The sequence below is a fragment of the Melanerpes formicivorus genome, unplaced genomic scaffold, assembly GCF_026170545.1.
Source record: "Melanerpes formicivorus ecotype bairdi unplaced genomic scaffold, bMelFor1.0.p_v2 SCAF_22, whole genome shotgun sequence".
Lineage (NCBI taxonomy): Eukaryota > Metazoa > Chordata > Aves > Piciformes > Picidae > Melanerpes > Melanerpes formicivorus.
In genome coordinates, this window is record NW_027142374.1 from 3,983,333 (window position 1) to 4,009,821 (window position 26,489).

At 56.0% G+C, this 26,489-nt stretch overlaps 2 protein-coding genes across 3 annotated transcripts; one reads left to right on the forward strand and one right to left on the reverse strand.

Annotated features, from left to right (window-relative positions):
• Positions 1 to 1,667: 1,667 nt before the first annotated feature.
• On the reverse strand, positions 1,668 to 21,202 carry AIFM1 (apoptosis inducing factor mitochondria associated 1). 2 transcript variants are annotated; one of them, XM_068151884.1, is made up of 17 exons: positions 21,069 to 21,202; positions 17,998 to 18,125; positions 15,853 to 15,946; positions 15,413 to 15,442; positions 14,346 to 14,458; positions 14,112 to 14,242; positions 13,432 to 13,522; positions 9,249 to 9,333; positions 8,630 to 8,706; positions 7,706 to 7,814; positions 7,002 to 7,109; positions 5,812 to 5,900; positions 5,599 to 5,739; positions 4,960 to 5,102; positions 4,339 to 4,463; positions 2,998 to 3,194; positions 1,668 to 1,865 (listed from the first exon to the last, which is right to left on the reverse strand). In XM_068151884.1, the coding sequence occupies exons 1-17, from the start codon at positions 21,139 to 21,141 to the stop codon at positions 1,794 to 1,796; spliced, it is 1,806 nt and encodes a 601-aa protein (XP_068007985.1). In that variant the 5' UTR covers positions 21,142 to 21,202; the 3' UTR covers positions 1,668 to 1,793. The 2 variants fall into 2 exon arrangements, with proteins under 2 accessions (XP_068007985.1, XP_068007984.1); XM_068151883.1 differs by lacking the exon at positions 17,998 to 18,125 and adding an exon at positions 19,265 to 19,407.
• On the forward strand, positions 21,148 to 25,700 carry MARS2 (methionyl-tRNA synthetase 2, mitochondrial). Its single transcript, XM_068151885.1, has 3 exons — positions 21,148 to 21,601; positions 21,757 to 22,091; positions 23,907 to 25,700. Exons 1-3 carry the CDS (start codon positions 21,400 to 21,402, stop codon positions 25,083 to 25,085), a joined length of 1,716 nt encoding a protein of 571 aa, XP_068007986.1. The 5' UTR covers positions 21,148 to 21,399; the 3' UTR covers positions 25,086 to 25,700.
• The last annotated feature ends 789 nt before the right edge of the window (positions 25,701 to 26,489 follow it).

The window sequence follows — 26,489 nt, forward strand, 5'->3', positions numbered from 1 at the left end:
GCTCCTTCTCCATCGAGGCTCTGGAGCAGCTGCTGCCTGGGGTGCACTGGGAACCTCCCTCACAGCAGGCAGATCCAGGTTCTGACCCAGATCTTCATCATCGAGCCTTCTTGACGCACCAGCAGCCAGGTGCCAGCAGGGAGCTCTGGGCAGAACCAAGCCAGCAGCACCCAGGCTCCTGCAGAGAGACACTGCCAAGCAGAACCAAGCCAGCAGCACCCAGGCCCCTGCAGAGACACTGCCAAGCAGAACCAAGCCAGCAGCACCCAGGCCCCTGCAGAGAGAGAGACACTGCCAAGCAGAACCAAGCCAGCAGCACCCAGGCCCCTGCAGAGAGAGATCTCCAGGTAGAACCAAGCCAGCAGCACCCAGGCCAGGTGACACAAAGGGCAAGAGCTTTGCTAGCAGGCTCTGCTCACGTGAGGCCACAGCTGCAGTCCTGGGGCATGGCATTGGCTGCCCCCTCAGCAAGTCTGCAGATGCCACCAAGCTGGTGGCTGTGCAGAGCTGCTGGAGGGGAGGGAGGAAGCTCTACAGCAGCACCTGCACAGGTCAGCCCAATGGGCCAAGGCTAATTGTGTGAGGCTCAAGAAGGCCAAGTGCCAGGTTCTGCACTGGGTCACAACAACCCCATGGTAAGCTACAGACCTGGGGATGTATGGTTGGGAAGCTGCAACTCAGAGAGGGAGCTGGGGGTGTTGGTTGATAGTCAACAGAACATGAGTCAGCAGTGTGCCCAGGTGGCCAAGAAGGCCAAGGGCATCCTGGCTTGGCTTAGAAGCATGGTGGCCAGCAGAACAGGGAGCTGATCACCCCCTGTCCTCAGCACTGGTGAGGCCACACCTCGGGCACTGTGTTTAGTGCTGGGCCCCTCACTGCAGGAAGGACACTGTGCCTTTAGCAGCTGAGCACAACTCCCCTGGGCCAACTCTCCATGGCCACCATGTGAGGGGGCTTCTCAGTGCCACCAAATGCAGGGGTGGGCACCAGGAGTGGTTGGAGGCTTCCTAGAATTGGGCAGCCCCAAGCACTGTGCAGTGGGGCCAGTGGAGGCCCCAGCTGGGCACAGGCAGAGGCTGGAGAGCACCAGGACCTTTTCCTGCTGCCTGCAGGTGCCCATGGGAGGGGAGGGCAAAGAGGGACTGGGTAAGCAGCAGGTTCAGTTAGTGGTGAAGAGCATTTGCCTTGTGGGCCGGGTGGGTGTGGAGGGTGTGGGAACCCTGCTGGCATTTACCCAGTGACAGGATGCAGCCCTTAGCATGGCCAAAGGTTTTTCTCAGGTCCTTCTCCCAGGCAGCAAGGGACAGGGCAAAATGAAATGGCCTCAAGTTGTCCCAGGGGAGCTTTAGGCTGAACATGAGGAACAAGTTCTTGCCCTTGAGGGTTGTCAAGGCCTGGCCCAGGCTGCCCAGGGCAGTGCTGGAGTCCCCTGGAGAGGTTTGAAAACCATGAAGATGTGGTGCTGAGGGACATGGTTTAGTGGTGACCAGGCAGTGCCACCTGCCATGCCAGCTGCTTCCATGTTTGAGGCTCTTCCATCCCATCCATGCTGTGATTCCATCTCTCACTGGGTTGCTGGAGAGCTGGGAACTCTGAGCTCCCTCATCTTCTCAGTGGTGGAGGATCCAGGGGACAAGCTGGCAGCAGCAGGGGCACAGAAGAAGGCATTGAACTTACAACAACCTGGGTTTATTGGTGCAAACTGGGAACCCTGGGTGACTGGAAATATTCACAGAGTGGCTGGGGTGGAGGCACTGCTCCCCCCTACCAAGCTATTCCCCCACTGCTGGAGCTCAGTCTTCATGGATGTTGAAGAGCTTTGCTACTTCGTTGAGATCATCGTGTTCCTCCCCATCTTTGATGATCTGGAGGAAGGAAGAAAGGGTTAGAACCAGCACAGAGGATGAATCACCAGACTGCACTGAGGTCAGCAGCCCACAGGAACAATCAGGTCCTGTCTGAAGCTCTGCTGGTGAGAACTTCAGCTCTCCAGAACTCACTCCTCACTACAGCCAAGTTCAGCTGGGAGAGTCTTAAATGCAACATTTTGTGCCTGCACACATGGCTGGAGTTCCAACCAGCCCCCCTGCCCCTGTAGGACCTGCTTCTCAAGCCTGGGGACAAGCATCTCCATGTGCCTTGATCTTAGCTCAGAGAAGATGAGCCAGACCTTGTACTGGGCTAGAGGAGCCACTCGAGGTGGTCTGAACTTGCAAACCTGCCTTCTAGACAGGGAAGATCTTGAGCACACCTGGCTCTGCTTTAGGGGAAGGGCTGCCAAGAGGAGGAAAGGATCTCTCCTTCATGGGGCTGGGAGAAGGAACAGCCTCATGGAAGCTTTACAGTGAGATCCCAACTCAAACCTCCAACATGACAGGAGAGTTCACTGCGGAACAGATCACCTGGGGACACTGTGGAATCACTCTCACAGTTTAAGCTCCTGAAATTCTCCAAGGGTGTGAGAAAGTGACCTCAGTCCAGCTGACCTCACAGAGGTATAGAATAGAACAGAACAGGTTGGAAGAGACCTTCAAGATCGAGTCCAACCTATCACCCAGCACCATCTGATCAACTAAACCATGGCACCAAGCACCCCATCAAGTCTCCTCCTGAACACCTCCAATGATGGTGACTCCACCACCTCCCTGGGCAGCACATTCCAATGGGCAACCACTCTCTCTGTGCAGAACTTCTTCCTAAACCTCCCCTGGCACAGCCTGAGACTGTGTCCTCTTGTTCTGGTGCTGGTTGCCAGGGAGAAGTGACCAACCTCTGCCTGTCTATAACCTCCCTTCAGGTAGTTGTAGACAGCAAGAAGGTCTCCCCTGAGCCTCCTCCTCCCCGGGCTAAGCAACCCCAGCTCCCTCAGCCTCTCCTCACAGGGCTTGTGTTCCTTGAGGGCAACCTTGGGGTGAGAGGGTGGAGGCAGGCTATGGGGGGTGGGGAGCCCCCAGCCCGAGCAAGCTTCCCCGCGGAGGCCGGCAGCCCCGCGCTGACCTTCCGAGCGATGGGCATCCTGTTGAAGATGTTCCACAGGACGATTCCCACCACGACTTTATCCCTGAGGTAGAAAATGACACCTTTGCCATAATCTTCTCCTGGCTTTGGGACTTGAGGCTTCGGGGAGGAGCTTGGAGAAACGTGAATGTCTGAGGCTTCTGCTTCCGTTTCGCTCTCCGACCGGATGCCTGTGCCTGATGCAGAGACAGGAGGCATCAGCTGGCATAGTATCAGAGTAGTGTCATACCATCAGTCAGGGTTGGAAGGGACCACAAGGAACATCCAGTTCCAACCCCCCTGCCATGGGCAGGGACACCCCACACTAGATCAGGCTGCCCAGAGCCTCATCCAGCCTGGGCTTAAACACCTCCAGGGCTGGGGCCTCAACCACCTCCCTGGACAACCCATTCCAGGGTCTCACCACTCTCATGGGGAAGAACTTCCTCCTCACCTCCAGCCTGAATCTCCCCACCTCCAGCTTCATTCCATTCCCCCTAGTCCTATCCCTACCTGAGATCCTGAGAAGTCCCTCCCCAGCCTTCTTGTAGCCCCCTTCAGATACTGGAAGGCCAGTATCTGCTATCTGGTGCAGAAGGTAGGCCCATGAGGGCGGGAGCAGGGTTCTGTGAGAGGCTGAGGTGTTTGTGTCCAGAAAAGGTTAAGTTTCAACAACAGGAGGCTGAAGAAACCCTAAGGTGAAGCCCAGTGTTGACAGCTTCCAACCCACACCACTGAACACACAGTGCAGAGCAGGCAGCAGGGGCACAGTGAAGCAGCCCAGGTCTCCTTTGTGCAAAACCTGCAGAGGAACTCAAGCTGCACTAGGGAAAAGAAGTGCTGCTTCGAAGAGCTACATGATGCCTTCCTGAGTGTCAAGAAGAAGGGGCCAAGCTCTTCTCAGTGCTGTGTCCTGTGAACAGGACAAGGGGCAATGGATACAAACTGGAACCCAGGAAGTTCCACCTCAACAGGAGAAGAAACTTCTTTGGTGTGAGGGTGCTGGAGCCCTGGAGCAGGCTGCCCAGAGAGGCTATGGAGTCTCCTTCTCTGAAGACTTCCAAACCCCATCTGGATGCATTCCTGCATGGCCTGCCCTAGGTGATCCTGCTTTGGCAAGGGGGTTGGACTTGATGATCTCCAGCTCTCTCCAACCCCCCATTTTCTATGAAATGTTTGCATCCCATTGCAACACCAAACCCAGCTTTTAAGGCTTGGGCTAGAGAAGCAGGAACCAGGCTGATGTCTCCTTGACGCTCTCTAGTGAGGTCAGACACCTGTGTGGCCACCACAGAGGAACACAAACCCCTCTGTGGGTCCCCAGCAGGACCCCAGCCCTACCTGACTGCTCTGTGGCACTCTTGGGTGTGTCTTTCGCTGTGGCTTTAGCAAAGACCCCAACTGTTGGCAAGCTGCTGTCAACCAGGCCGATGGCTTCATAGCCCACGTTAGGACCCAGGTCGCTCCTAGGGATGAAGCAGAAACCACCCCCATTTGTGGCATTAGGGAGACAGACACAGGCACTTCCAGCAGCTCCAGGGTCTGGAGGAGTGTTGTATGGGACAGACTGTGGTGCACAGGTTGGCCAAGACACATCAGCCTCCTCTGAAACGTCAGGAGGTATCACACAGGTGTCAGGCTCTTCAGTTCAGTGAACAATGCTGAAGGCCTGCTCTCTTGGAGGAAGCTGGAGGGCTTCCAAGAAGGATGGCCACCAAGATGATCCAAGGGCTGGAACCCCTCTTCTGTGAGGACAGGCTGAGAGAGTTGGGGTTGCTCAGCCTGAAGAAAAGGCTGTGAGGCCTTCAGGTGGCCTTTCAGGACTTAAAGAGGTCACAGAAACACAGACTGCTTTGTGTTGAAAGGGGCCTCATCTGGTTCCAACCTCTCTGCCACGGGCAAGGGCACCTCCTGCTAGACCTGCTGCAAATGAGGAACAGTAGAGGAAGACATCAGCATTACCAGAACATGGACTGGTGCCAGTAGGGCTTTGCAGCTCCTGTCATGTTTTCTCCAGCCAGCCTCCCGCTCACGACGGCGTGGTCGTGGTGCTCCACTCGTCTCCTGCCCAGTTTGATGTCATAGAAGCAGGCAGCATCCCCTGCCTTGGAAAGGATCCTGAGTGAGGGCTTGAGCACTGACATCCAAGCTTGAAGTCACACCCAGACATGAAAGGAGAGCAGAGTGGAGCTCTGCTCTGAGTTCTTCTGACCATCCCACCCCACCACCACTCCCCGCTCTGCAGGCCACACAAGCCCCGGGTTCGCCCATCTTTGGGAAAGCAAGCCAGCACCAGGTGGGTTTTTCCAGAAGAACCCAAGTCTTGACTCCCACCAAGGGGCCTCCTAAGCAGTGGATGAGCCATGCTACCATTAGGTTCCCCCAGCTCCTCTTACACCCCATAATTACCCTGGCCAGCACTGGCAGGGCGGGACAGAGCTGCGGTGCCTGAGCACACCTGGGGCTGCCAGCAGGAGCCGCACCACAAGTGGGTGCCACCACCCACCCATCCGTGCCCCCTTCACCTCCTGGGGGTGCAGCTGGGTGTATGCTGATGGCAGCAGCACAGCCAGCAGGCAGAACTCCTCTGCAGGTACTCACCACCCAGATGTTGGAGCGTGCCTGCAGCTCGGCGTTCACCCGGAACCCCCCGAAGTCGGAGTCCACCTCCAGCCCTGCGGACTTGGCCAGCTCCACGTTGGGCTCCAGCCCCACGGCGGCCACGATGTGATCGGTCTCCACCTGGTGGGGGATTCATGATTCACCATCTCCCCGGCCCTGCAAACCTCCCCCTCTCCCTGCTGCCCTCTTCACCTTCCGGCCATCCTTCAGGTGGATCACCAGCCGGCTGCCGCTGACCGAGACAGACTTGACCACGGCGTTGGGCATGACCTTCACACCCTCTGGAAGCAAACACAGGGGGCAGCTGCTTGCTCAGGGCTGCATTTCAGCTGAAGCAGGTGGTTTTGGTGCAAACAGAGCAGGGGCCAGGTTAGAAAGCAAGGGAGGGGCCACCTGGCCTCTGCTGCATGTGTCAGTAGAGCTCTGAGTGAAGTATGAGGAGAAGGCGCAGCCCTCAGAGCTGAGTTTCTATCCCAGTGACAATCAAAACCACCTCTGATGACAAACACACACACAAGTACACCCCAGTCAGGTTCTCAGGCTCCAGACCACAACCAGACCCAGGGCTCCACCAAGGCAGCTCCCACAAGCAAAATCCCCTAAGTCAGACCTGTGGGTACCAGGATCTGCCATCTGCAGCCCCACTCTATCCCTGCTCCCTCTGTCCCCACTCCACTGCCTGAGGCTTGGGAGTAGTCTGCACTTAATGCAGCAGATGGAAGGAGGTATCTTAAATCTGCCCTTATCAGCTCAACACTGCACCAGTTGGCCTCACAGAGGTGCCTGGGGCAGGGGTCTGCACAGCCCTGATCCTAGAGTGACCCTGGGATGAACTGGAATGTCAGAAGGAAAGTCACTCAAGGCTGGAGGGACACAGAGGAGAAGAAAGAGCAATTACTGGAAGACCACTGTGGTGCCAGAGCTGCTGAGGGAACTGCAGCTGTGGCAGCAGGGAACAGCCAGAGGGAAAATCTCTCTGGCACCAGTGTGTGGATTTCATAGAACCACAGAATGGCTTTGGCTGGAAAACACCACTAAGATCATCAAGTCCAACCCTCAACCCAACATCACCGTGGCCATCAAACCCTGTCCCCAAGTGCCATGGCCACAGGTTTCTTGAACACCTCCAGAGATGGTGATTCCACCACCTCCCTGGGTAACCTTAGCTTCCCCAGAGGAACCTGCAGCCAGGAATTCACAGCAGCTCTGCTCTGCTCTGCCCAAACTGTGACTTGTCCTGCTCTGTGTCTGGGTCACCTCATGAGAGACCCATCTTCCTGAGGCTCCACCAAAGCACCAGCAGAGAGCTGTGCTTCACCAGAGCTACACCCCAGCCACCAGCCTGAGTGCCTCTGGCAGAGGAGCACCATGTGCAGCTTCACCTCTTCTGACTTTCTCTGTTGTCCAGTTGCTCAAATACTCAGGCAGGACCTTGCCCATGTTGCCATTCTCTGGAAAGAGCTGGATCACCTCCAGGCCCCTGGTTCGTGCTGGAAGGAAAGGACAAAGCAGGACTGTCACCAGCTGTGACAAGGAGCAGCAGGACACAAACACAGACACAAGTTCCCAAAACTGGGAGTTTTTGGCTCCCAGGTTTTCCTCAGGAGTCACCAAGGGGCTGGCTGAGGTTTCACAGACACCTGCAAACGCTGGGATAAGGCAGCAGCTTCTAAGGCAGATGTTTGGGATCTGGGGAAACCCTCTTTTATTGGAAGGGTGACCATAAAGACAGCACTGGCAGCAAGACTCCAGTTGTCCACCATCTCTTGGAGAGGAGTTTTACTTGGAGGTAAGAGTTTTAGGGTGGGTTTTGGCACTGAGGGAGAAAATGGAGGTGTTTACAGGCTGGAATGGCTCTGCTGGCCTGCAGAGCTCGCAGGGAGCCCAGCTGCTAAACCCCCTCGTGGTCAGGGGCTGCCCAAGAGAGGGAAACTGGCTGGGTTTGCTGCCATTTCAGGTTACTGCAGGCAAACCACCAAGCTGGGCAAAAACTGCAGGTGGGCAATCAAAAAGATGCTGCCAACATCAGGCTGCTGCCACTCAGCACCCAGCACTTCTGCCTGGGGGTCTGCAGAAGCAAACTCACCTCTCCTCCCCAGAGCACAGGCCAGCTCGCTGCCCAGGAAACCACCCCCAATGATTGTGATGGACTTGACCTCTCTTGAAATCTTCTCCAGGTTTCTGAAGTCCTCAATCTGAAGGAAAGATTTATTTCCATCTCAAACAGGAACAGCAGCAGAAGATCCATCAGGCCCTGTTCAAAAGTCTGCCCCCATCAAGGTCCTGCATGGCTTCCAACCCCTGATTCCCCTGAGAAGGTCCATGCCTGCTCCAGGTCCCACACTCTGAAGAGGAGCTTGTCAACAAAAAGCAGCTCTACAGCAACAAACCAAGAGCCCTGTGACCAATCTCCAGGTCTTTCATTCACTTTGTCCCACGGCACAGGATGAAGGTGAAGAAACTCCATGAAGGATATCAGGTATGACAGAATTGTCAGGGTTGGAAGGGACCTCAAGGATCAGCCAGTTCCAGCCCCTGCCATGGCCAGGGACACATCCAGCCTGGCCTTAAAACCCTCCAGGGATGAGGCTTCCCCCACCTCCCTGGGCAACCTGTGCCAGTGTCTCACCACCCTCATGGGGACAACTTCTTCCTAATATCCAATCTGAATCCTCCCACTCCTATTTTTGTTCCATTCCCCCTAGTCCTATCACTACCTGACACCCTAAAAAGTCCACCAGAGACCCTCAGAAAATGATCTAAGCCACTCCAAGAGCTACCACCATGAGCTAATCACTAATCATCCTTGCTGCAGCTCTCAGAGCTGGGGCAAGCAGAGGGGTGGTCTAGCAGACTGTGCCCTGGGGAAAAGGACTCAAGAGCAGAGGGAGGTCACCAGTTGAGGGAGGCAGGTGCCAAGGCAGGGCTGTGCTGGATGCCCAGCAGAGTGAGGCAGCTGGAAATGTTGGCTGAGAGTCTGCAGCCTGCCCCCAGGCCTGGCAGCCCTTACCTTGCGGAACAGCGTCAGCCGGCGCTGCACCTCTTTCCCTGCTCGTTCAATGGCAGGCAGGTTCCTGGGGGAGCCACCTGGGGACAAGGGGAGACAGAGAGAATGATGAGCCCATGGCCATGCCACACTGCACATCCAAACACAAAGCTCTCCTCAACCTGGACTGCTCAGTGTGTTCCACCCCCTGGGGCTGCCTCAGATTTGAATGTCAAAGTCTTCCCGGGAGAGCAGGAGGTGACCCCACAGACACTCAGGGGAAAGATCTGATGCTCTCCACCTTGCTCCACTGACTGTCTCCAGCCAGCTCCACTCACCACAGAGCTGGAGAACTGCCAGGGTTAGCTGCTGGAGCAGTGCTCTGCACAAGCAAGAGCTGACTCTTCCGCTCACTGCTGCTACATCTGCAAAGGAAGTCACCTTCTCCTCCCTCCCTGCTCATCTTCACAGGACTAAGCTTTGAAGAGAGAAGCTGGCTGGTGCCACGCAGGTGAAAAACCCCAGGGCATGGCTGTGACTGTCCTTCAGCTGGATGTCTGACACAGGCTGGTACTTCCTTGGCAGATAAAGGCCACTGCAATAAAGCCTGGCACAAGACAAAGAAACAAACCCAACAACTTACCAGTGGCAATCAGACATTTGTCATAGGAGATCTGGGTGCCATCACTGAGCTTCACAGTGTTGCCTCTGACATCCATGTGCACAACCTGCAAAGTGGGACAAGCAGGAGAGTTCATCTTTGGTGCACCATGGGCCAATGGAGTTCAGCTGCACAGAGCACAGAGGAGAGGAGCAAACTGGGAGGTAACATTGTTCCACCTCTATGTTTAGGAGGGTGGGGGAAAAGTGGAAGTACAAACTAAGGCCATGACAGGACAGGTTGATCTTTCCAGGGTCTGATCCTAGGATGTGGACCTAGACACCTGGTGTGGTTGAGCAGTGAGAGAAGTCACTGACATCTGATTTTGGCAGCATACAAAACACTGGGGAAGTAAAGACAGGCCTCACCACAAGCTCTTCCACCTTCCCTGCTGACTTTATAACCCACCATGCAGATCCCCCCTCCTTTTCCACCCTCTGACCAACACACAGCCCAGCTCCCAGTTTGTCCCACCTTGTCTCTAATGCCTACTCATTCTTCCCTCTTCCTCATTTCCCCCTCCCTCAGCTTACTGCTCCTCACAGCTTCTGTTTTCAGTCCTCAGTTGTGCTGTCCTAAGTCCTAGTGGTGATGGAGGAGTTGGGTAGAAGGTTGGACTTTGTGACCTTAGAGGTCTTTTCCAACCCTAAAGATTCTATGATTCTGTGAAAGGAGAGGACAGCATGACCCCAAGGGTGAGGACAGGAAAGAGAAGGTGAAAAGGGAGAGCAAGTGACCACACTAAGAGTGTTGGGAAGAGGCTCTTGGGGCTGTGTTGAGTCCATAATGACATCTCCAACACCTGGAGGAACAGCTGAGCCAGGAGGAGCTCAGGCAGGCAGCTGCCAAACAGGGTTATTTCAACAGGAGATCTTCTGCCTTGCATCTGTCTGCACCTGCTGGGTCCTGATGGGGTGCATCTATCTAGAAGGGGTAAAAGAGTCCTGGCACTGGAGTTGGCAGGGCTCATTAGGAGGGCTTTAAACTAGGTCTGAAGGGGGTGGGTGAGGCAATCGGTCCCTCTGCAGAGGTAAGAGTAGGGCGCAAGGTAGGGTCAGTTGAGAAGTCAGGAACCCAGCTGCGATGCATGTACACCAATGCACGCAGCCTGGGCAACAAGCAAGAGGAGTTGGAGGTCCTAATCCATCAGGGCGACTATGATGTAGTCGCCATCTCAGAAACTTGGTGGGACAGCACCCACGATTGGAGTGCTACAATGGGGGGTTACAGGCTCTTTAGGAGGGACAGGCGAGGGAGAAGAGGAGGAGGGGTGGCTCTGTATATTAGAGAGTCAATCTCTGCCACACAACTTGTGGTGGAAGATGAGGTAGTTGAGAGCCTGTGGGTCAAAATCAGAGGACAACCTAACAAGTCTGACATCCTGATTGGAATCTGTTACAGACCACCCAACCAGGATGAGGCGGCTGATGAGTTGTTCTACAAGCAACTGGAGGCTGTCTCAAGATCATCTGATCTTGTCCTTGTTGGTGACTTCAACCTCCCAGATATCTGCTGGGAACTTAATTCAGCAGGGAGGAGGCAGTCCAGAAGATTCCTGGAGCGAATGGAGGACTGCTTCCTGACACAGCTGTTAAGCGAGCCTACCAGGGGACAGGCTCTGCTTGACCTGCTGTTCTGCAATAGGGAAGGGCTGGTGGGAGATGTGATCGTGGGAGGCTGCCTAGGGTGCAGTGACCACGAGATAGTGAAGTTTTCATTATGCAGGGAGATTGGGAGGAGCACCAACAGAACCTCCACCTTGGACTTCCGAAGGGCGAACTTCAGCCTATTTAAAAAACTTGTCTGCAAAGTCCCCTGGGTACCAGCCCTCATGAACCAAGGGGTTCAGGAGGGTTGGACCTACTTCAAACAGGAGCTCTTGAAGGCACAGGAATTGGCGGTTCCCATGTGCCGGAAGGCAAGCCGGCGGGGAAGGCGACCAGCCTGGATGAGCAAGCAGCTCCTGGAGGATTTAAGGGGGAAGAGGAGGCTGTATCACCTTTGGAAGGAGGGGAAGGCTTCTCGAGGTATGTTCAAGGAAGCTGTTAGATTATGTAGGAATAAAATTAGGGAGGCTAAGGCCCAGCTGGAACTGAAGCTGGCCACCTCAGTCAAAGATAATAAAAAGCATTTTTATAAATATATTAACAATAAGAAGAAGGGCAGGAAGAACCTGAACTCCCTAGTGGACCTGGAGGGGAACACAGTTACTGAGGATGAGGATAAAGCTGAGGTCCTGAACACCTTCTTTGCCTCAATGTTTAACAGCAAGGCAGGAGTTCAGGACGAGTGGTCTCCGGAGCTGGGCGTTGGGGTCGGGGAGCAGAGTAATACCCTGGAAATCCATGAGGAGTTAGTTCGGGACCTGCTGAGCCACTTGGATATCCACAAGTCCATGGGACCAGATGGGATCCATCCTAGGGTGCTGAGAGAGCTGGCGGATGTGCTAGCTAGGCCACTCTCCATCATTTTCCTCCAGTCCTGGCTCACTGGTGAGGTCCCAGATGACTGGAAACTGGCCAACGTGGTCCCCATCCACAAGAAGGGTCGGATGGAGGAACCTGGAAACTACAGGCCAGTCAGCCTGACCTCAGTGCCAGGGAAAGTGATGGAGCAGATTATCCTGGCAGCAATAACTGCGCACCTGAAGGATGGCCAAGGGCTCAGGTCCAGCCAACATGGATTCAGGAAGGGCAGATCCTGCCTCTCCAACCTGATCTCTTTCTATGATCAGGTGACCCGCCTGGTGGATGTGGGGAGGCCTGTGGATGTGGTCTACCTAGACTTCAGCAAGGCCTTTGACACCGTCCCCCACAGCAAACTGCTGACTAAGCTGTCAGCCTGTGGCTTGGACCACTACACTCTGTGCTGGGTTAGGAACTGGCTGGAGGGCCGGGCCCAGAGAGTGGTCGTGAACGGTGCCGCATCCAGCTGGAGGCCAGTCACCAGTGGTGTCCCCCAGGGATCAGTGCTGGGCCCTGTCCTCTTCAACATATTTGTTGATGATCTGGATGAAGGGGTAGAGTCAGTCATCAGCAAGTTTGCAGATGACACCAAGTTAGGGGCAGATGTTAGTCAATTAGAGGGTAGAAAGGCTCTGCAGAGGGACCTCGACCGACTGGAAAGATGGGCAGAGTCCAATGGGATGGCTTTCAACAAGTCCAAGTGCCGAGTGCTGCACTTTGGCTACGGCAATCCCATGCAGAGCTACAGGCTGGGGTCGGAGTGGCTGGAGAGCTCCCAGACAGAGAGGGACCTGGGTGTGCTGATCGACAGCCACCTGAATATGAGCCAGCAGTGTGCCCAGGTGGCCAGGAGGGCCAATAGCATTCTGGCCTGCATTAGGAATAGTGTGGCCAGCAGGAGCAGGGAGGTCATAGTGCCCCTGTACTCTGCTCTGGTTAGGCCGCACCTTGAGTACTGTGTCCAGTTCTGGGCTCCTCAGTTTAAGAAGGACATTGAGACACTTGAGCGTGTCCAGAGAAGGGCAACAAGGCTGGTGAGAGGCCTTGAACACAAGCCCTATGAGGAGAGGCTGAGGGAGCTGGGATTGTTTAGCCTGGAGAAGAGGAGGCTCAGGGGTGACCTTATTGCCCTCTACAACTACCTGAAGGGTGGTTGTAGCCAGGAGGGAGTTGGCCTCTTCTCCCAGGCAACCAGCACCAGAACAAGGGGACACAGTCTCAAGCTGCGCCAGGGGAGGTTCAGACTCGAGGTGAGGAGGAAGTTCTTCACCGAGCGAGTCATTCGGCATTGGAATGGGTTGCCCAGGGAGGTGGTTGAGTCATCGACCCTGGAGGCGTTCAAGGGGAGATTGGACGTGGCACTTGGTGCCATGGTCTAGTCATGGGGTCTGCGGTGTCAGGTTGGACTCGATGATCCTCGAGGTCCTTTCCAACCTAAGTGATACTGTGATACTGTGATACTGTGAACCACCAGACTCCAGCTGTTTCTTGATGACCTTAGAGGTCTTTTCCAACCTTAATGATTCTATGACAAGATCAGTGTACTCCCTGCTTCAACACACCCTTTCCCCACAGCTGTGTGCTCCTCCTCAGCCAACCCTCCACAGCACAGCCCCACTTGTTCAGCCTCAGCTCAGAGGGCAGGCCCAAGGCTGGGAAGAGCTGTGTGATGCCAGGCCAAGAGGCAGGGCTGTACCCACCTTCTTGCCACAGAGCACAGCCACTCCACCGTTCTCCACGAAGGGCAGGTCACGAACGGGGACGTAGAAGGAAGGCGGCTGGAAATAGATGCTGCAAAAAGCTCCGTTACCAAAGGGGGTCTGCTTTCCCCCAGCTCTTCAGCAGGCACACAAAGGGCCACCCTGGGCATCCACAAGCAGCTCTGCAAGGCTTATTGATCTATCTGTATGGATTAGGATCTTCAAACTAGTGAAGGTCAAGGGTTCTAGATCAGCAAAGCTTTGTCACCAAAGCAAGAGGGCCTACAAGTGAGGCTGGAGCTGTGCAGCTCTCCCCTCCCCTGCACTAGCCACTATGCTTCACAGGACTCCTGAGCTGGTGGTGGGTGTCCAATGGGATCACAGTAGGGCTTCAGAGGACTCTACATCATGGAGTCAGTCACCCCAGTGCAAACCACCACCCAAGCTCCACAGGCAGCAGCCAAGGCTCTGCCTCCCCTTTGCTCGGCCTAGCGACAACACAGCCAGCCACAAGCGCACCCCAGGGCTCCCCTCACAGCGCACACCAAGACAGAGATGTCCCCAGTGACCCCCCACCAGCACCCTGGGGTCCCCCAGAACTCAGCAGTGGTTCTCTCACAGCAGCCTGATCATTGCCAGCTTCTCCCCAAGCCCTCTCCTGGGCCCCTGCTGCCACCCACCTCCTCTCCTTGCCATTCCACTGCTTGAAGCGCAGCGTCTCCGTCACTTTGGGGTCGTCTGAGAACCAGAGCTCTTTGGAAAGGGGTGGCCTCATGTAGGGCAGGGCAGGATCTTCAGACACGATCAGCACCTGGAAGAGGTCATGCAGGACGTCAGCTCTGCCAGGCCATGGCAGTCCCCACATGCTGGCAGCAGCTCTGAGGCAGGCAGGCTAAGAGCTGGGCATCTCTTACCCGGGCACCGGGGTCCCGCGCCCGGATGGACCTGGCAGCAGCAAAGGCAGCAGTTCCTCCACCAATCAGCAGGAAAGGGACATGAGATGGGACCTCAGGGCGAGCTCCTGCAGCTGCAGGGGACAGAAGATGGGGCACAGCTCACTGGACATGCAGCAGGGACACCAGACTAGCCCCACAGCCCTGGCGCACACAGCCTGCCTTGGACAAACTGCCCTCCTCCTCCCTGTCCTTTCCACCCCAACAGCTTTCCCAGGAGCCATGCTGCTGCTCCTCACACTGCTCTGAGCTCCACTCTGCTGGCTCCCTCAAATCAAACCACATTTGAGCAAAATGAGGTTTTCTTCTGCATGTGCCCAGCTGGGCTCCAGGGCCATGGTAGAGCTCTGGGACAGGCCATGAGCACAGCTTTTAGCAGGGGGCTTTTGCTCCTCCATTGCAGATCCACTTTGCTCTAAGGAGTTAAGGAGAAGGATGATCTACATAAGGAGCTCAAAAAGCCACCACTGGGGCAGCCTGTCAACAGGTCTCTGAACAAGACCAGTGGACTCAAAATGCTTCAGCTCATAAACTGATCTAGTTAAGAACCCTGCTGACATTTGCCCAGCCGGGTGAAGTGTCTGCAAAGGCCACAAAGTTCCTTTCCAGCATCCAACAGACAACTACAGAAGCTTCACAGAAGATCAGGATGCTCTCTGCAGTTGATTCAGGGCAGTAAAACCATTCCTGGCCTCTGCTCTGGTCAAACACCACAGCAGAGGCTCAACACTTGGGTCTTAAAGGAAGGGAGAGAGCTGAACTAGCAAGAAGGACACAGCCCCAGGAGGATTCACCACACCAGGAGGAGGGATATGGCCAGGGGGTCATTCCCACCAGGAAGCAACTTTCCAAGTCAACCCCCTCAAAACACCAGGGCATATTTTTCTGTACTTGCACTCTGAGAAGAGCCCAGCTGTTGAGCTCCTCCCAGCACACACCTCCTCCCACCAGCAGGTCCTGTTCCTAAGCAACAGGCAGTTAAACCCTAAGGAGAAGTGAACCAGTCTCAGATGACCATGGAGTCTCACCTGCTGTGCCCCCAGAAGCAGCACTTGTACCTGAAAGAGAAGAGCCATGCTGAGTCCAGAGCAGCAGAGGCTGTGGAGGACACTGCAGCTCAGGATTGACTCACAAAGATCCCAGATTCAGAGGTGCTCTGCTCCAAAGGGACTGAGCAACCTCTGCTTCAGCATCTGGGCTCTCAATCTGTCCTGTAACCTCCCCCTTGGTGGTGGTGAGAGCCTGGCCCAGGCTGCCCAGAGAGGTGGGAGATGCCCCATCCCTGGCACCACTGCAGGTCAGGTTGGTTGTGGCTCTGAGCAACCTGCTCTGGTTGCAGAAATCCCTGCTGGCTGCAGGGGGTTGGGCTGGATGATCTTTAAAGGTCCCTTCAACCCAAGCCATTCTGTGATTCTGTTTCAGAGGTCTCAAGTCTCTGAGTACAAGCAGAGCCCAGGCTGGAACTCACCGGGCGGAGAGGCTTCGCTGTCCTGAGAGCGCGTTGTGAGCGTCGCGACGCGGCTGGTGTAGTGATCCTTGTTCTCCCTCAGTGTTCTGAACACCTGCAGGCAGGCAAGGAGGTGCCACCCTGTGTATCTCACACCATCCAGGTACCTTCTGCTTCCACCCCCTGACAGGCTTTTGTCTGTCCTGCTGGCTTAGAAAAGCCCTCTGCTTCCAGTTCAATGGACCAAAAGAGCCCTCATGGGGGAAAAAAGGTACCAGCAGGGTGTCTGCCTACAGCTGCCAGAGGAAAGCAGCCAGGACAGGACCTGCTCTGCAGCAGATGTGATCTATCTTGGCTGTCTGGCTGCTCTCCACAAGCAATAGACCTTTCTGCAGGTGTCTGCTGTGGCTCAGTTTCACGAGGAACCAGAGAGAGCAAAGGAAATGCAGCTAAACCTACCCTGGGGCCATCTGCAAGCCACAGCACAGGGCTGTGGTAAGGGAGACACAGTCAAGGTCACTATCTACCCTCAGCTCCAAAAGCCTGCAGCAGCTGGACAGGACAGACAGGCTTCCTGGCTGACAGCACCTCTTCTCTGGAGACTTTCAAGACCCATCTGGATGTGTTCCTGGGTGACCTCTAGGAGACCCTGCCTGGATGAACTCCAGAGGTGCCTTCCAACCCCTACCACTCTGTGGTTCTATCACACTAGCAGGGATGAGAGCACTGATGTCAGCAGTGCCCTCCAGACATGGGAGGTGGCTGCTCTAGGTAAGAACCTTCAGCTGAAGACATTCCCATGTCCCAGTGCCAGCTTCCTGTGTGTCTCTCTGTTAACCTCAGCAGCTCAGTGCTACAGGCATCATTTAACTTCCATGAGAAACTGGTAAGGTAGAGGAGCAAAGCCAATGCTGGAGGCAGGGTCCAGTTTGATGCTTGCCAACCAATTAGAGGGAGGCCAACCCCTTCCTTAAGGCAAAACCTCTCCTGGCTAGTAATCCAGATCACACAGACATGATGCTGAGTCTCATCCTGCAACACAGAAGAGACCAAACCTGTCAAGGCAGCCTGGAACTCAACTCTGTCCAACTGCTGGGCTTGGAGTGGTGGAGGAATAACAACTAGAGAAACAAAAGCCTCTGGAATGGGAAGGCACAACAGGGAATGCTGATGCCAGTTGGTTAGCTAACCAAGTGTTGTGACATCCAAACTGTGCCTGACAAAAGTTAAGCCTGGGGGGGGGGGGGGGGGGGTGTGTGTGGAGCTGAAATCTCTTTTGGTCCCTTCAGCATTCTGCATTTTACCAGTCTGCAGGATTTGGTGTTTTGGTAACCCAGCAAACAGTCCCCAACAGCAGCTGAGGGATTCAATGCCAGGCACACAAAGTAACACCCCCAAGAAAGAGCACAGACAGACAAAAGCATGTCCAGGGAACTAAAGAATGCCCAGGATGCCAAACCCCCAACAACACAGGGTTGGAAAGCAGTAACAGAGAGATGGGTTTGGAAGCCTCATGCTTAAATATGCAGAAGTCAAGGTTAACAAAACCACCTCTGCTGCTGCAGGCAGAACCAGCAAGTTTTTCACAGAGGGTCTGAAGGGCAGCAAAGAGCAAAATAAATCTGATCCCTCAGGGGAAAGGAAAAAAGACTGTTCTGTGCATGCCAAACGGGGTCCTGGGGGTAAATCCTTCCAAAGGGGCACTGCCAAGCTCTTTCTGGTTGGGAAGACAGAAAACAGGAACTCTGCCAGGCAGCAGAGTGGTGTTGGGTGGCATTTCAGTGCTCTGGAGGAATCAAAAAGCAGAGCACACGTTCATTGAGTGGATGATTTCCTTTTCTCCTCCTGACAGCATGAATGGAGAAGTTAATTCACGTGGGCTTTTCGGGTGGTTACAAATCACCAGTGGGCACTCTTGGATGCTTTCAGATGTGGAAAAGATCATTCCAAGGCAATTTTTTTTTATCCCCCTCAGAACTCCCCTCATTGGAGGCTGTCCATTTTATAAGCTTCAGTTATTTGCCAGTGGCCCTTGAAAACTCAGTACCTGAGGCCAGGGAGCACAGGGAAACTGGTTCAAGGAAATGGTGATGCTGGGATGAGAGCCAGAAGGGTCCCTCCCTCCACCCCCTCACCCAAGGAAACACATGGATTTAAGCATCTTACATAAACTCCTGTCCCAGTGACTGCTCCTCCTACTATTAAGTACAACCATAGGTTGCTGCCAGCTTTGCCAGGGGCACCTGAAGACGTCAGGGATCTAGAAGGGCATCTTAGGTGATGACAATGCAAAACTGTAGGTGAAGACAGGCAATGGAAGAGAAGAGGGGGACAGGGCTGAGTATTGAGGGTTTGTGATTAAACAGAGCAGCAGAACGTGCTTTGCAATTTCAGTTACCTGGTTTGTCACCAAAGGCACAGCACAGCAGGGCACAGCAAAGGATAGCTACAGGGAAAAGACTTTTCCTCCATGTGGAGTCACCACCCCTGGAGGTGTTCAGAATATGAGTAGATGTGGCACTTGGGACGTGGTGTAGTGGTCATGGAGGTGTTGGGTAGGTTGGACTTAATCTTAGAGGTCTTTTCCAACCTTAATGATTCTGTGGTTCTGAATTTGGTTTATTCCCCAGGAGCCTTCTTCATGTGAAGAGTTTCATTAGGAGAAAGCCAGGACTTGAAACTTAATGAAAGTGGTCCTCCAGGAGAAAGGATTTTGAAACTGAGATTTGTAGGATGTGACTCAGCTACTCCCAGGTCATGCTGCTGCTCTTCAGCCCTCCAGGAATGGGACTGACTCTCCAAGTCAGGCTGGAGAGCTTTATTCTTTTGGGTGGTTTGAGCAGGACATGAAGGTAAGCTCACCAGTTTGGAGGTGGCTTAGTGCACTGGATCTAAACACTGATGTTCTGAGTGGAGACTGGGCAATGAATGGTCCACTTTGGTGTTCAGAGCATGTATCACCCAGCCCTCCCTGAACTGCCAACCCAAACCATTCTATGGTTCTATGGACATGGTTGGGTTGGGCTGATGGTTGGACTTGATCTTGGAGGTCTTTTCCAACCCAAACAATTCCATGAGTCTATGAAGATGGTTTAATGGCCATGGTGGTGTTGGGCTGATGGTTGGACTTGATCTTGGTGGTCTTTTCCAACCCAAATGATTCTGTGATGCTACTAACACAAACATCAACAGACACAGCTGTGCTTGGTTGTAAATAAAGGGTGAAGCTGAAAGGTAACTGAAATTACACTTCAAAACATAATTATCCTAAGAAGTAAATTTCCAGCCAGCTCAGTTAGCTCCCCTTGGAAGTCTTCTGAAGGAAGGAACAGCTACAGAGATACAAAGCTAAGTGAAGTCAGCTGGAGCAGAGCCAAGGCTTGACAGGAGAGAAGGACAGCAGCTTCTTCCCAGGAGCCACCCTTCTACTTACATAGACACCTGCTCCTAAGCTGGACAAGCCCACAATAAGGGCAAAGAGCGAGCCCTCGCCCTTGCCCCCGGGCACACCAGAGCCAGCCACTTGTCTGCTGGGCTGCAGGTCTAGGGGCACACTCCAGCGCTGCAGCAACTTGCCTGAGGAACACAAGTCATTAGAGAAACAACAAACACAAGCAAACTGTCAATGCAAAGGTAGGCTTGGAGGTGGAGAGAGACAGAGTGTCGCTTCTGAAAGCCAGGTAGGGAGCCCCGGGTTTGAAAAGCCCAGACCCACAGCTGAGTGACAGCAGGGAATTCACCCTGCCACAGCAGGCAGCTCCAGGCAGCTGTGGGTACCAACAACACTGGAAGATCAAAGAGTCACTCAACAAACCAACAGTAGGAGCAGCTACAAGGAAGCCAGAGGCTGTTTCCAGCTGAAGGAACCTTCAGGCCATGGATTGCTGGGCAAGAACATCAGGGACAAGAGTGTGCTGCACCTTTGGTGTCCTCACCCCCTTTTTGTCACAGGCAGGGACTGGCCCAGAGATGCACTTTGCTCCACCATGTGTGAGCAGAGGCCAAAGCCAACCCACCAAGACAAGCAGTTGGTATGGTTATACTGGCAGAAAGTTCCTCTGCCAACACTGCTTATTCCACTGAGGTCAACCACCAGCAGAAAGAGACTTCTGCTGACCAAGGGCAGCCCAAACCCCATGAGGACAATCCAGATGAACACATCTTCCAGCACAGAGGACAGTGTGTCCAGATGAACAGATAAATAATGGCTTCATTTATTATAATCCAGGCTCCTGCCTGTCCCAATTAGGGCTCTAACTAGCACAGCCCTGGAGGGGTTTCGGAGCTGTGGGGATGTGGTGCTGAGGGACATGGTTTAGTGGTGACCTGGCAGTGTTGGGTTAAGGGTTGGACTTGATGATCTTAAAGGTCTTTTCCAACCAAAATGACTCTATGACTGCTGTTTCTAACCCAGACACTTGGCTGAAGCTGGCCAAAGTGTTTGGGTTTTCCTGCACAGCACCTTCCCACCTGACACTGAAAGCATCTCCCACCTCCTCCGATGCTCAGACAACATCCAAACTGCTGCACACCTTTGACCTCCCTGCCTGGACGAAGCTCTAAGTGATACAAACCCGCAGGCACCCAGCTGGATGCCAGGGTTCTCCCCCTCACCTACAGCTTTCTGAAACGCAAAACTTCTCCCTCCCGTTCCCGGGATCTGAGCATCTGCACCTCCACCACCCACTAAGCACCCTGGCTCCGGGCCACCCCACGCCGTGTTCCACCCACAAGCCTGCTTTGATGTGGCTGGCAGCGGAGCGGAGCGGCCCGTCCTCCCGGCGCGCCAAGGGCAGCGCACCGGCCCGCAGCGGTTTCGCCGCCAGCAGCGATTCGGGGCCAATTACCTCCGGATCGGGCAGCGCCCAGCGCCGGCGGCGCGGCGGCACGGGTGCCCTCTGCCTGGCTAACGGGAGCCCAGAGCTCCCGGGCAGCTGCAGCGCTGGAAAACCCCGACTGCCGACCGCGACCTGCCGCTCCCCGGGCAGCGGACTCCGGGCTGCACCGCGCCGTACCGGGCTGGGCCGAGACGCCGCTCCGCCCGGGCACCCACGCCCGGCACCGCGGGATGAGGAGCCCCGGATCCCCCGCGTCCGGCAGGAAATCATCATCGGCAACCCCTCCCGCCACTCTCATAGAGCCCCGATCCGGGGCCTACCGCACCGGCGAGACCCCACCGGCCCCAGTACCGGAGGAGCCTAACCCCAGCCTCAGCCCTGGCTGTGGCTCCGACTCACCGGCGGCAGCGGCGCGCCCCCGCGGCGCAGGGCTGAGGGGTCGCAGCGCGGCGGCCACGCAGCAGCGGAACATGTCGCCTTGTCGCCGGTCGCCTCACGCCGCTCCGGGCTCCGCCGCCCCCCGCCCCGCGCCTGCGCCGCCGGGCGCTCCCCACTGGCCGCCGCTGCCGCGCCGCTGCCTGTGCTTCCGGCCGCCGCTCTGCCCCGACGGTGCTTCCGGACGTCTCTCTGCCCCGCCGGTGCCGCTCTGCCCCGACGGTGCTCCCGGCCGCCCCTCTCCCTCGCCGGTGGCCCTGTTCGCCGCTCTGCCGTCTCCGTGTCGGGCGCCGCCATGCTGCGGCCGCCCCGCTGCCGCTTCCTCCCGCCCCGCCGCGCCGCCTCCACCGGGGCCGCCCGGCGCCGCCTGCTCTCCACGCCCATCTTCTACGCTAACGGGCCGCCGCACATCGGCCACCTCTACTCCGCCTTGTTGGCCGACGCCCTGCACCGCTACCGCGGCCTCCGCGGCGCCGGCCCCGGCCGCCTCTCCACGGGTGAGCCTGCGCCCCACGGGCGCTGTGGTCTCCCCCGGCCCCTCCCCGGGGCTGTTCCTGTGCCTTGTGTCCCCGGGCCTGTCCCGGCCACCCTTGTCGCCGCGGGGCAGGGTCCCAGGGGCCCCGCGGCATCCCCGGCCTCTCTGCCGTTTCAGGGACCGACGAGCACGGGCTGAAGATCCAGCAGGCAGCGGCCGCGGCGGGGACGTCACCCCCGGAGCTCTGCGAGCGGGTCTCGGGGCTCTTCCGCCACGCCTTGACCCGGGCCGCCGTCTCGTTTACCGACTTCATCCGCACCAGCGAGCCCCGCCACCAGCGAGCCGTGCAGCATTTCTGGGAGCGGCTCCGGGATGGCGGGGCGCTCTACAGAGGGGCTTACGAGGGCTGGTACTGCACTCCCGAGGAGTGCTTCCTGCCCGAGAGCCAGCTCGCCGACAGCAGGGATGCCCAGGGACGCCCCTGCAAGGTGTCACTGGAGAGCGGCCACCAGGTAACGGCAGCGGCCCGGGCAAGGGTGGCCTCTCCGGGAGCATTGCTGTGGTGGACAGAGTGCTTTAAACCACTTAAATCCTTTGTGGAATCCTCTACACCAGTTGGTTACAGATGAGTGGTTCAGACCCCCTAAAGAGTCACCCTCAAAGGTGCCACTCAGCAGAGTTTGGTGACAAAGGTTCACTCATTACTGACTGTGAGGAAGTAACACACAGAGGAAAATCAAGTGGGAATTGAGCTGGAATGATTTACACAGAGCCTAGGGAGGAGCAGGGTGAGGGAGACCCTCCTGGGAATGAGCAAACATGGATGCTACCCAAGTCTTGAGTGCTCAGCGTTGCCCTGGCCACACACAGCAGGGGTTAATGCCTCCTGTAGCCTTTTGTGGCTCGTGTCAGCTGAGGCCTGCTGTGTCGCACAGAACAGGGTCTGGCTGGGCAAGGGGGAGCTGCCAGAACCCCAAAATGTCAGCCATGGGTATCTCAGGTACCTTGAGGTGCTGCATGGCTGCTGTGGAGGAGGAGACACAACCAGTCTGATGTTGCTGGGTGCAGTGCTAGGAGTGAGACTCTCCCCTGTGGAACCAAAAACTCAACTTCTTTATCTGGGAGCCTTGTTTAGCTTCAAACGGTGAAAGCTCTTGACACAGGCATGGATCTCATGTGTATTACATAGCTCACACCCTATCTGCCCACTGCATGGTCACTGCCTTGGCTAAATGTGTCACCTCATGGATGGAAAGTTGTCATTTAGTGAACTTGAAGGTGAAGGTCAGTGCTGTGACAGGCTGGTAAGCCACCAGAGGTAGCAGTGAAGATGCCCTGATGGTTAAGCTGGGGGATAGCAGGACACAGTGCCCAGGAGCAGAGCACTAGGGCTGGGGGTGAGGCAGGAGTTGGTGATGTCATTTTGTCTGCTCAGGGTTTTCTGCTGTTACTGCAGAACCACTTTTTATTTAAAAGGGTCTTTGTGGCTGTCTAGTTTTTCACCTGGCACTGCAATCTGGTGTGCAGGGAGGTGTTCCATCCCTGGGGGTGGCCAGCAGGACAAGGGCAGGGATGTTCTCCCTGAACTGGGCACTGTTGAGGCCACACCTTGAATCCTGGGTTTAGTTTTGGGCACCTCGTTCCAAAAAAGACATTGAGGGACTGGAGCAGGTCCAGAGAAGGGCAAGGAAGATGGTGAAGGGTCTGGAGAAGAGGTCTGCTGAGGAGTTATTGAGGGACCTGGGGTGGTTTAGTGAGGAGAAAAGGAGACTGAGGAAGACCTTCTGGCTCTCTACAACTCTCTGAAAGGAGGTTGGAGCCAGGTGGAGGTTAGGCTCTTCTCCCAAGGAACAAGTGATAGGACAGGAGGAAACAGCCTCAAGTTGTCCCAGGGAAGGTTTAGATTGGACATGAGGAACAATTTCTTGCCCTTGAGGGTTGTCAAGGCCTGTCCCAGGCTGCTCAGGGCAGTGATGGAATCCCCATCCCTGGAAGGATTTTAAAGCCATGGAGATGTGCTGCTGAGGGCCATGGTTTAGTGGTGACCTGGCAGTGCAGGGTTCATGGTTGGACTCCATGAGCAGAAAGGTTTCTTCCAACCCAAACAACTCAATGATTCTCTGGGGAATGAACATCTCTAGAAGCAGAGAGCTGAGCCAACTCAAATCTCCCAAGTCCTGGGGGACCCAGGGTGTCTAGGAGAGGAGATTCCACCATCATGGAGAGCCATGTGGTGGGAGCAACAAACCACACACAGAACGTTCCACACATGTGGAAGCACTGGCCAAGCCCCTGGGCTCTGATTCTTCTCTCTGCTGCCTCCCCAGGTGCACTGGAGCAGAGAGGACAATTACATGTTCAAGCTGTCTGCGTTCCGGGAGCCGCTGCGGCGCTGGCTCCAGGACAACCCTGAGGCCATCTCCCCTCAGCCCTTCCAGCAGCGCGTGCTGCACTGGCTGGAGGAGGAGCTGCCAGACCTCTCGGTGTCCCGGGAGAGGAGCAGGCTGCCCTGGGGCATCCCCGTCCCCGGTGACCCTACACAAACCATCTACGTCTGGGTGGACGCCCTGGTGAACTACCTGAGCGTGCTGGGCTACCCCGAGACGCACGGCGAGTGGTGGCCGGCCGCGCACCACGTGGTGGGCAAGGACATCCTCAAGTTCCACGCTGTCTACTGGCCTGCCCTCCTGCTGGCAGCGGGGCTGGCACCTCCTGAGAAGATCTTGGTGCACTCCCACTGGACTGTGCGTGGGCAGAAGATGTCCAAAAGCCTGGGCAACGTGGTGGACCCCATGGCTTGTATCCAGCGGTTCACTCTGGATGGGTTCCGGTACTTCCTGCTGCGGCAGGGCGTGCCCGAGCGGGACTGCGACTACTACGAGGAGAAGGTGGTGAAGGTGGTGAACTCGGAGCTGGCTGATGCCCTCGGGGGGCTCCTCAATAGGTCAACAGCCCTCAGCATCAACCCCACCAACACCTACCCCTGCTTCTCGGAGTCCTGCTTCCCAAAGCTCCTGGGTGATGGGGTGCCGAGAGCTGGTGGCAGGGCTTCTGCCGAGGACTACGAGCTGGTGGCTTCCGTGGCTTCTCTGCCTCTGCAGGTGGCCACTGCTTTTGAGGCTTTCCAGATCTACAAGGCCTTGGAACGCATCTGCCTCTGCGTGAGGCAGACCAACGGCTTCTTCCAGAGACACCAGCCTTGGAAGCTGAGCCGGGACAACCCCCCGGAGCGGCTGTGGCTGGACACCGTCCTGCACGTGACGCTGGAGTGCCTGCGCGTCTTCGGGACGCTGCTGCAGCCCGTGGTGCCACACACGGCAGACAGGCTGCTCTCCAGGCTGGCTGTGCGGCCAGAGGAGAGGACGCTGCTGGGGCTGACCTTCCTGCCGCGCTACCACGGGCAGCCCTGTCCTTTTGAGGGGAGACCGCTGGGGCCCAGCACTGGCCTCTTGTTTCAGAGGCTGGAGAAGTCATCACAGCACCAGGCAGGAACCCAGAAGCTCTGACAAGTGGCTCCTGTCAATAAACACCTCGAGGAGCACCCCAAAAATAATGTCTGTGTTGAAGACATGGTCCTGGTGGTGGAATGGAGCTGCGCAGGGCTGTGGGGTCCTGTGAGGGGACTGGTGTGGGTCTGCCCAACATGGGGAGCAGATGAGGAGCTGGGGGAGCTCCTCAGGTCACAAGGCTCCAGGGAGACCTCCTATCAGCCTTCTAGGGTTTGATGTGGGCACCAGGAGAGGTGGAGAGAGACTTTTTACAGAGGCATGGAGTGACAGGATCAGGGCTGATGGCTTCAGGCTGGAAGCAGCTCATTTGAGGTGAGACATTAGGCAGAAATTCTTCTCCATGAGGGTGGTGAGACACTGGAACAGGTTGCCCAGAGAAGTTGTGAATGCTCCATGCCTGGCAGAGTTCAAAGTCAGGCTGGATGGGGCCTTGAGAGCAACCTGGTGTAGTAGGAGGTGTGCCTGCCTATGGCAGGGGATTGGAACTAGATGATCTTTAAGGTCCCTTCTAACCCAAACCATTCCATTACTCTGTGACAATTAAGACAGCCAAGGGTGGGAATGTTGTTGCTTTCCTCCTCTGATGTTATTTTATGGGACAGAAAAAGTGTCTGAGGCAAATGTTTCTCTCTTTAAAATCAGGAATTATTCCTGAATGCTCTTGGGGCTCCACTGGAGACCTCTCATGAGTGTCCCCTGTCTTCCTGGATACCAACTAGAAGCCAGGAAGTTCCACCTCAACACGTGGAAGAAACTTCTTTGCTGTGGGGATGCTGGAGCCCTGGAGCAGGCTGCCCAGAGAGGTTGTGGAGTCTCCGCTGGAGAGCTTCCAAACCCATTGTGGTCCTGGGTAAGCTGCTGTGGGCAGTTCTGCTTTAGCAGGGGCATTGAACTGGATGATCTCCAGAGGTGCCTTCCAACCTCACCATTCTGTGATTCCCTTCTAGCCCCTTTACTTGTCTCTGAGGAGCAGGTTGGGTGCTGTGCTGGGTACATTTTAAACAGGAATGTGACAGCTCATCTGCTCCTTGATCCCTTCAGAGACAGCTCCTCAGTCCCTCCCTGGAATAGGTCTCCAGAAGAAGAAAGGTCTTTGCTGAGGCCTTCCTTATGTTGTCCCCCCTGGGCTGAGCAGCAGATCTGCAGTGCCCTCCTCACACTGCACTCGGGTTTGTGGGCAGGCCAGGAGCTGCTGGGGGCGGTCAGAGATGGTTGCCTGGTGACACCTCTGGGACTGGTCCAACGGGATCCGTGTGGTCCATCACGACCTTCGCTATGGGCCAGCGGCTCCGCTGGGCTGCTGCCTGGTGGGGAGGGGCCTCTCCAGAGCACTGCCACATCCCCTCCACCCCAGCGCAGGCTCCCACTACTGAGAGCGGGACACATCCTGTCCTCTCCCTA

Excerpts from the sequence above, each read along its gene's own strand:
- AIFM1 (XM_068151883.1), bottom strand. The coding sequence starts at position 21,141 with ATGTTCCGCTGCTGCGTGGCCGCCGCGCTGCGACCCCTCAGCCCTGCG. Across the intron at positions 5,103-5,598 it reads CACGCTCCAACATCTGGGTG|GCAGGGGATGCTGCCTGCTT; the intron begins GTGAGTACCTGC and ends ATCCTTTCCAAG. Across the intron at positions 3,195-4,338 it reads GAGTGCCACAGAGCAGTCAG|GCACAGGCATCCGGTCGGAG; the intron begins GTAGGGCTGGGG and ends TCTCTGCATCAG.
- MARS2 (XM_068151885.1), top strand. The coding sequence starts at position 21,400 with ATGCTGCGGCCGCCCCGCTGCCGCTTCCTCCCGCCCCGCCGCGCCGCC. Across the intron at positions 21,602-21,756 it reads CCCCGGCCGCCTCTCCACGG|GGACCGACGAGCACGGGCTG; the intron begins GTGAGCCTGCGC and ends CTGCCGTTTCAG. Across the intron at positions 22,092-23,906 it reads CACTGGAGAGCGGCCACCAG|GTGCACTGGAGCAGAGAGGA; the intron begins GTAACGGCAGCG and ends CTGCCTCCCCAG.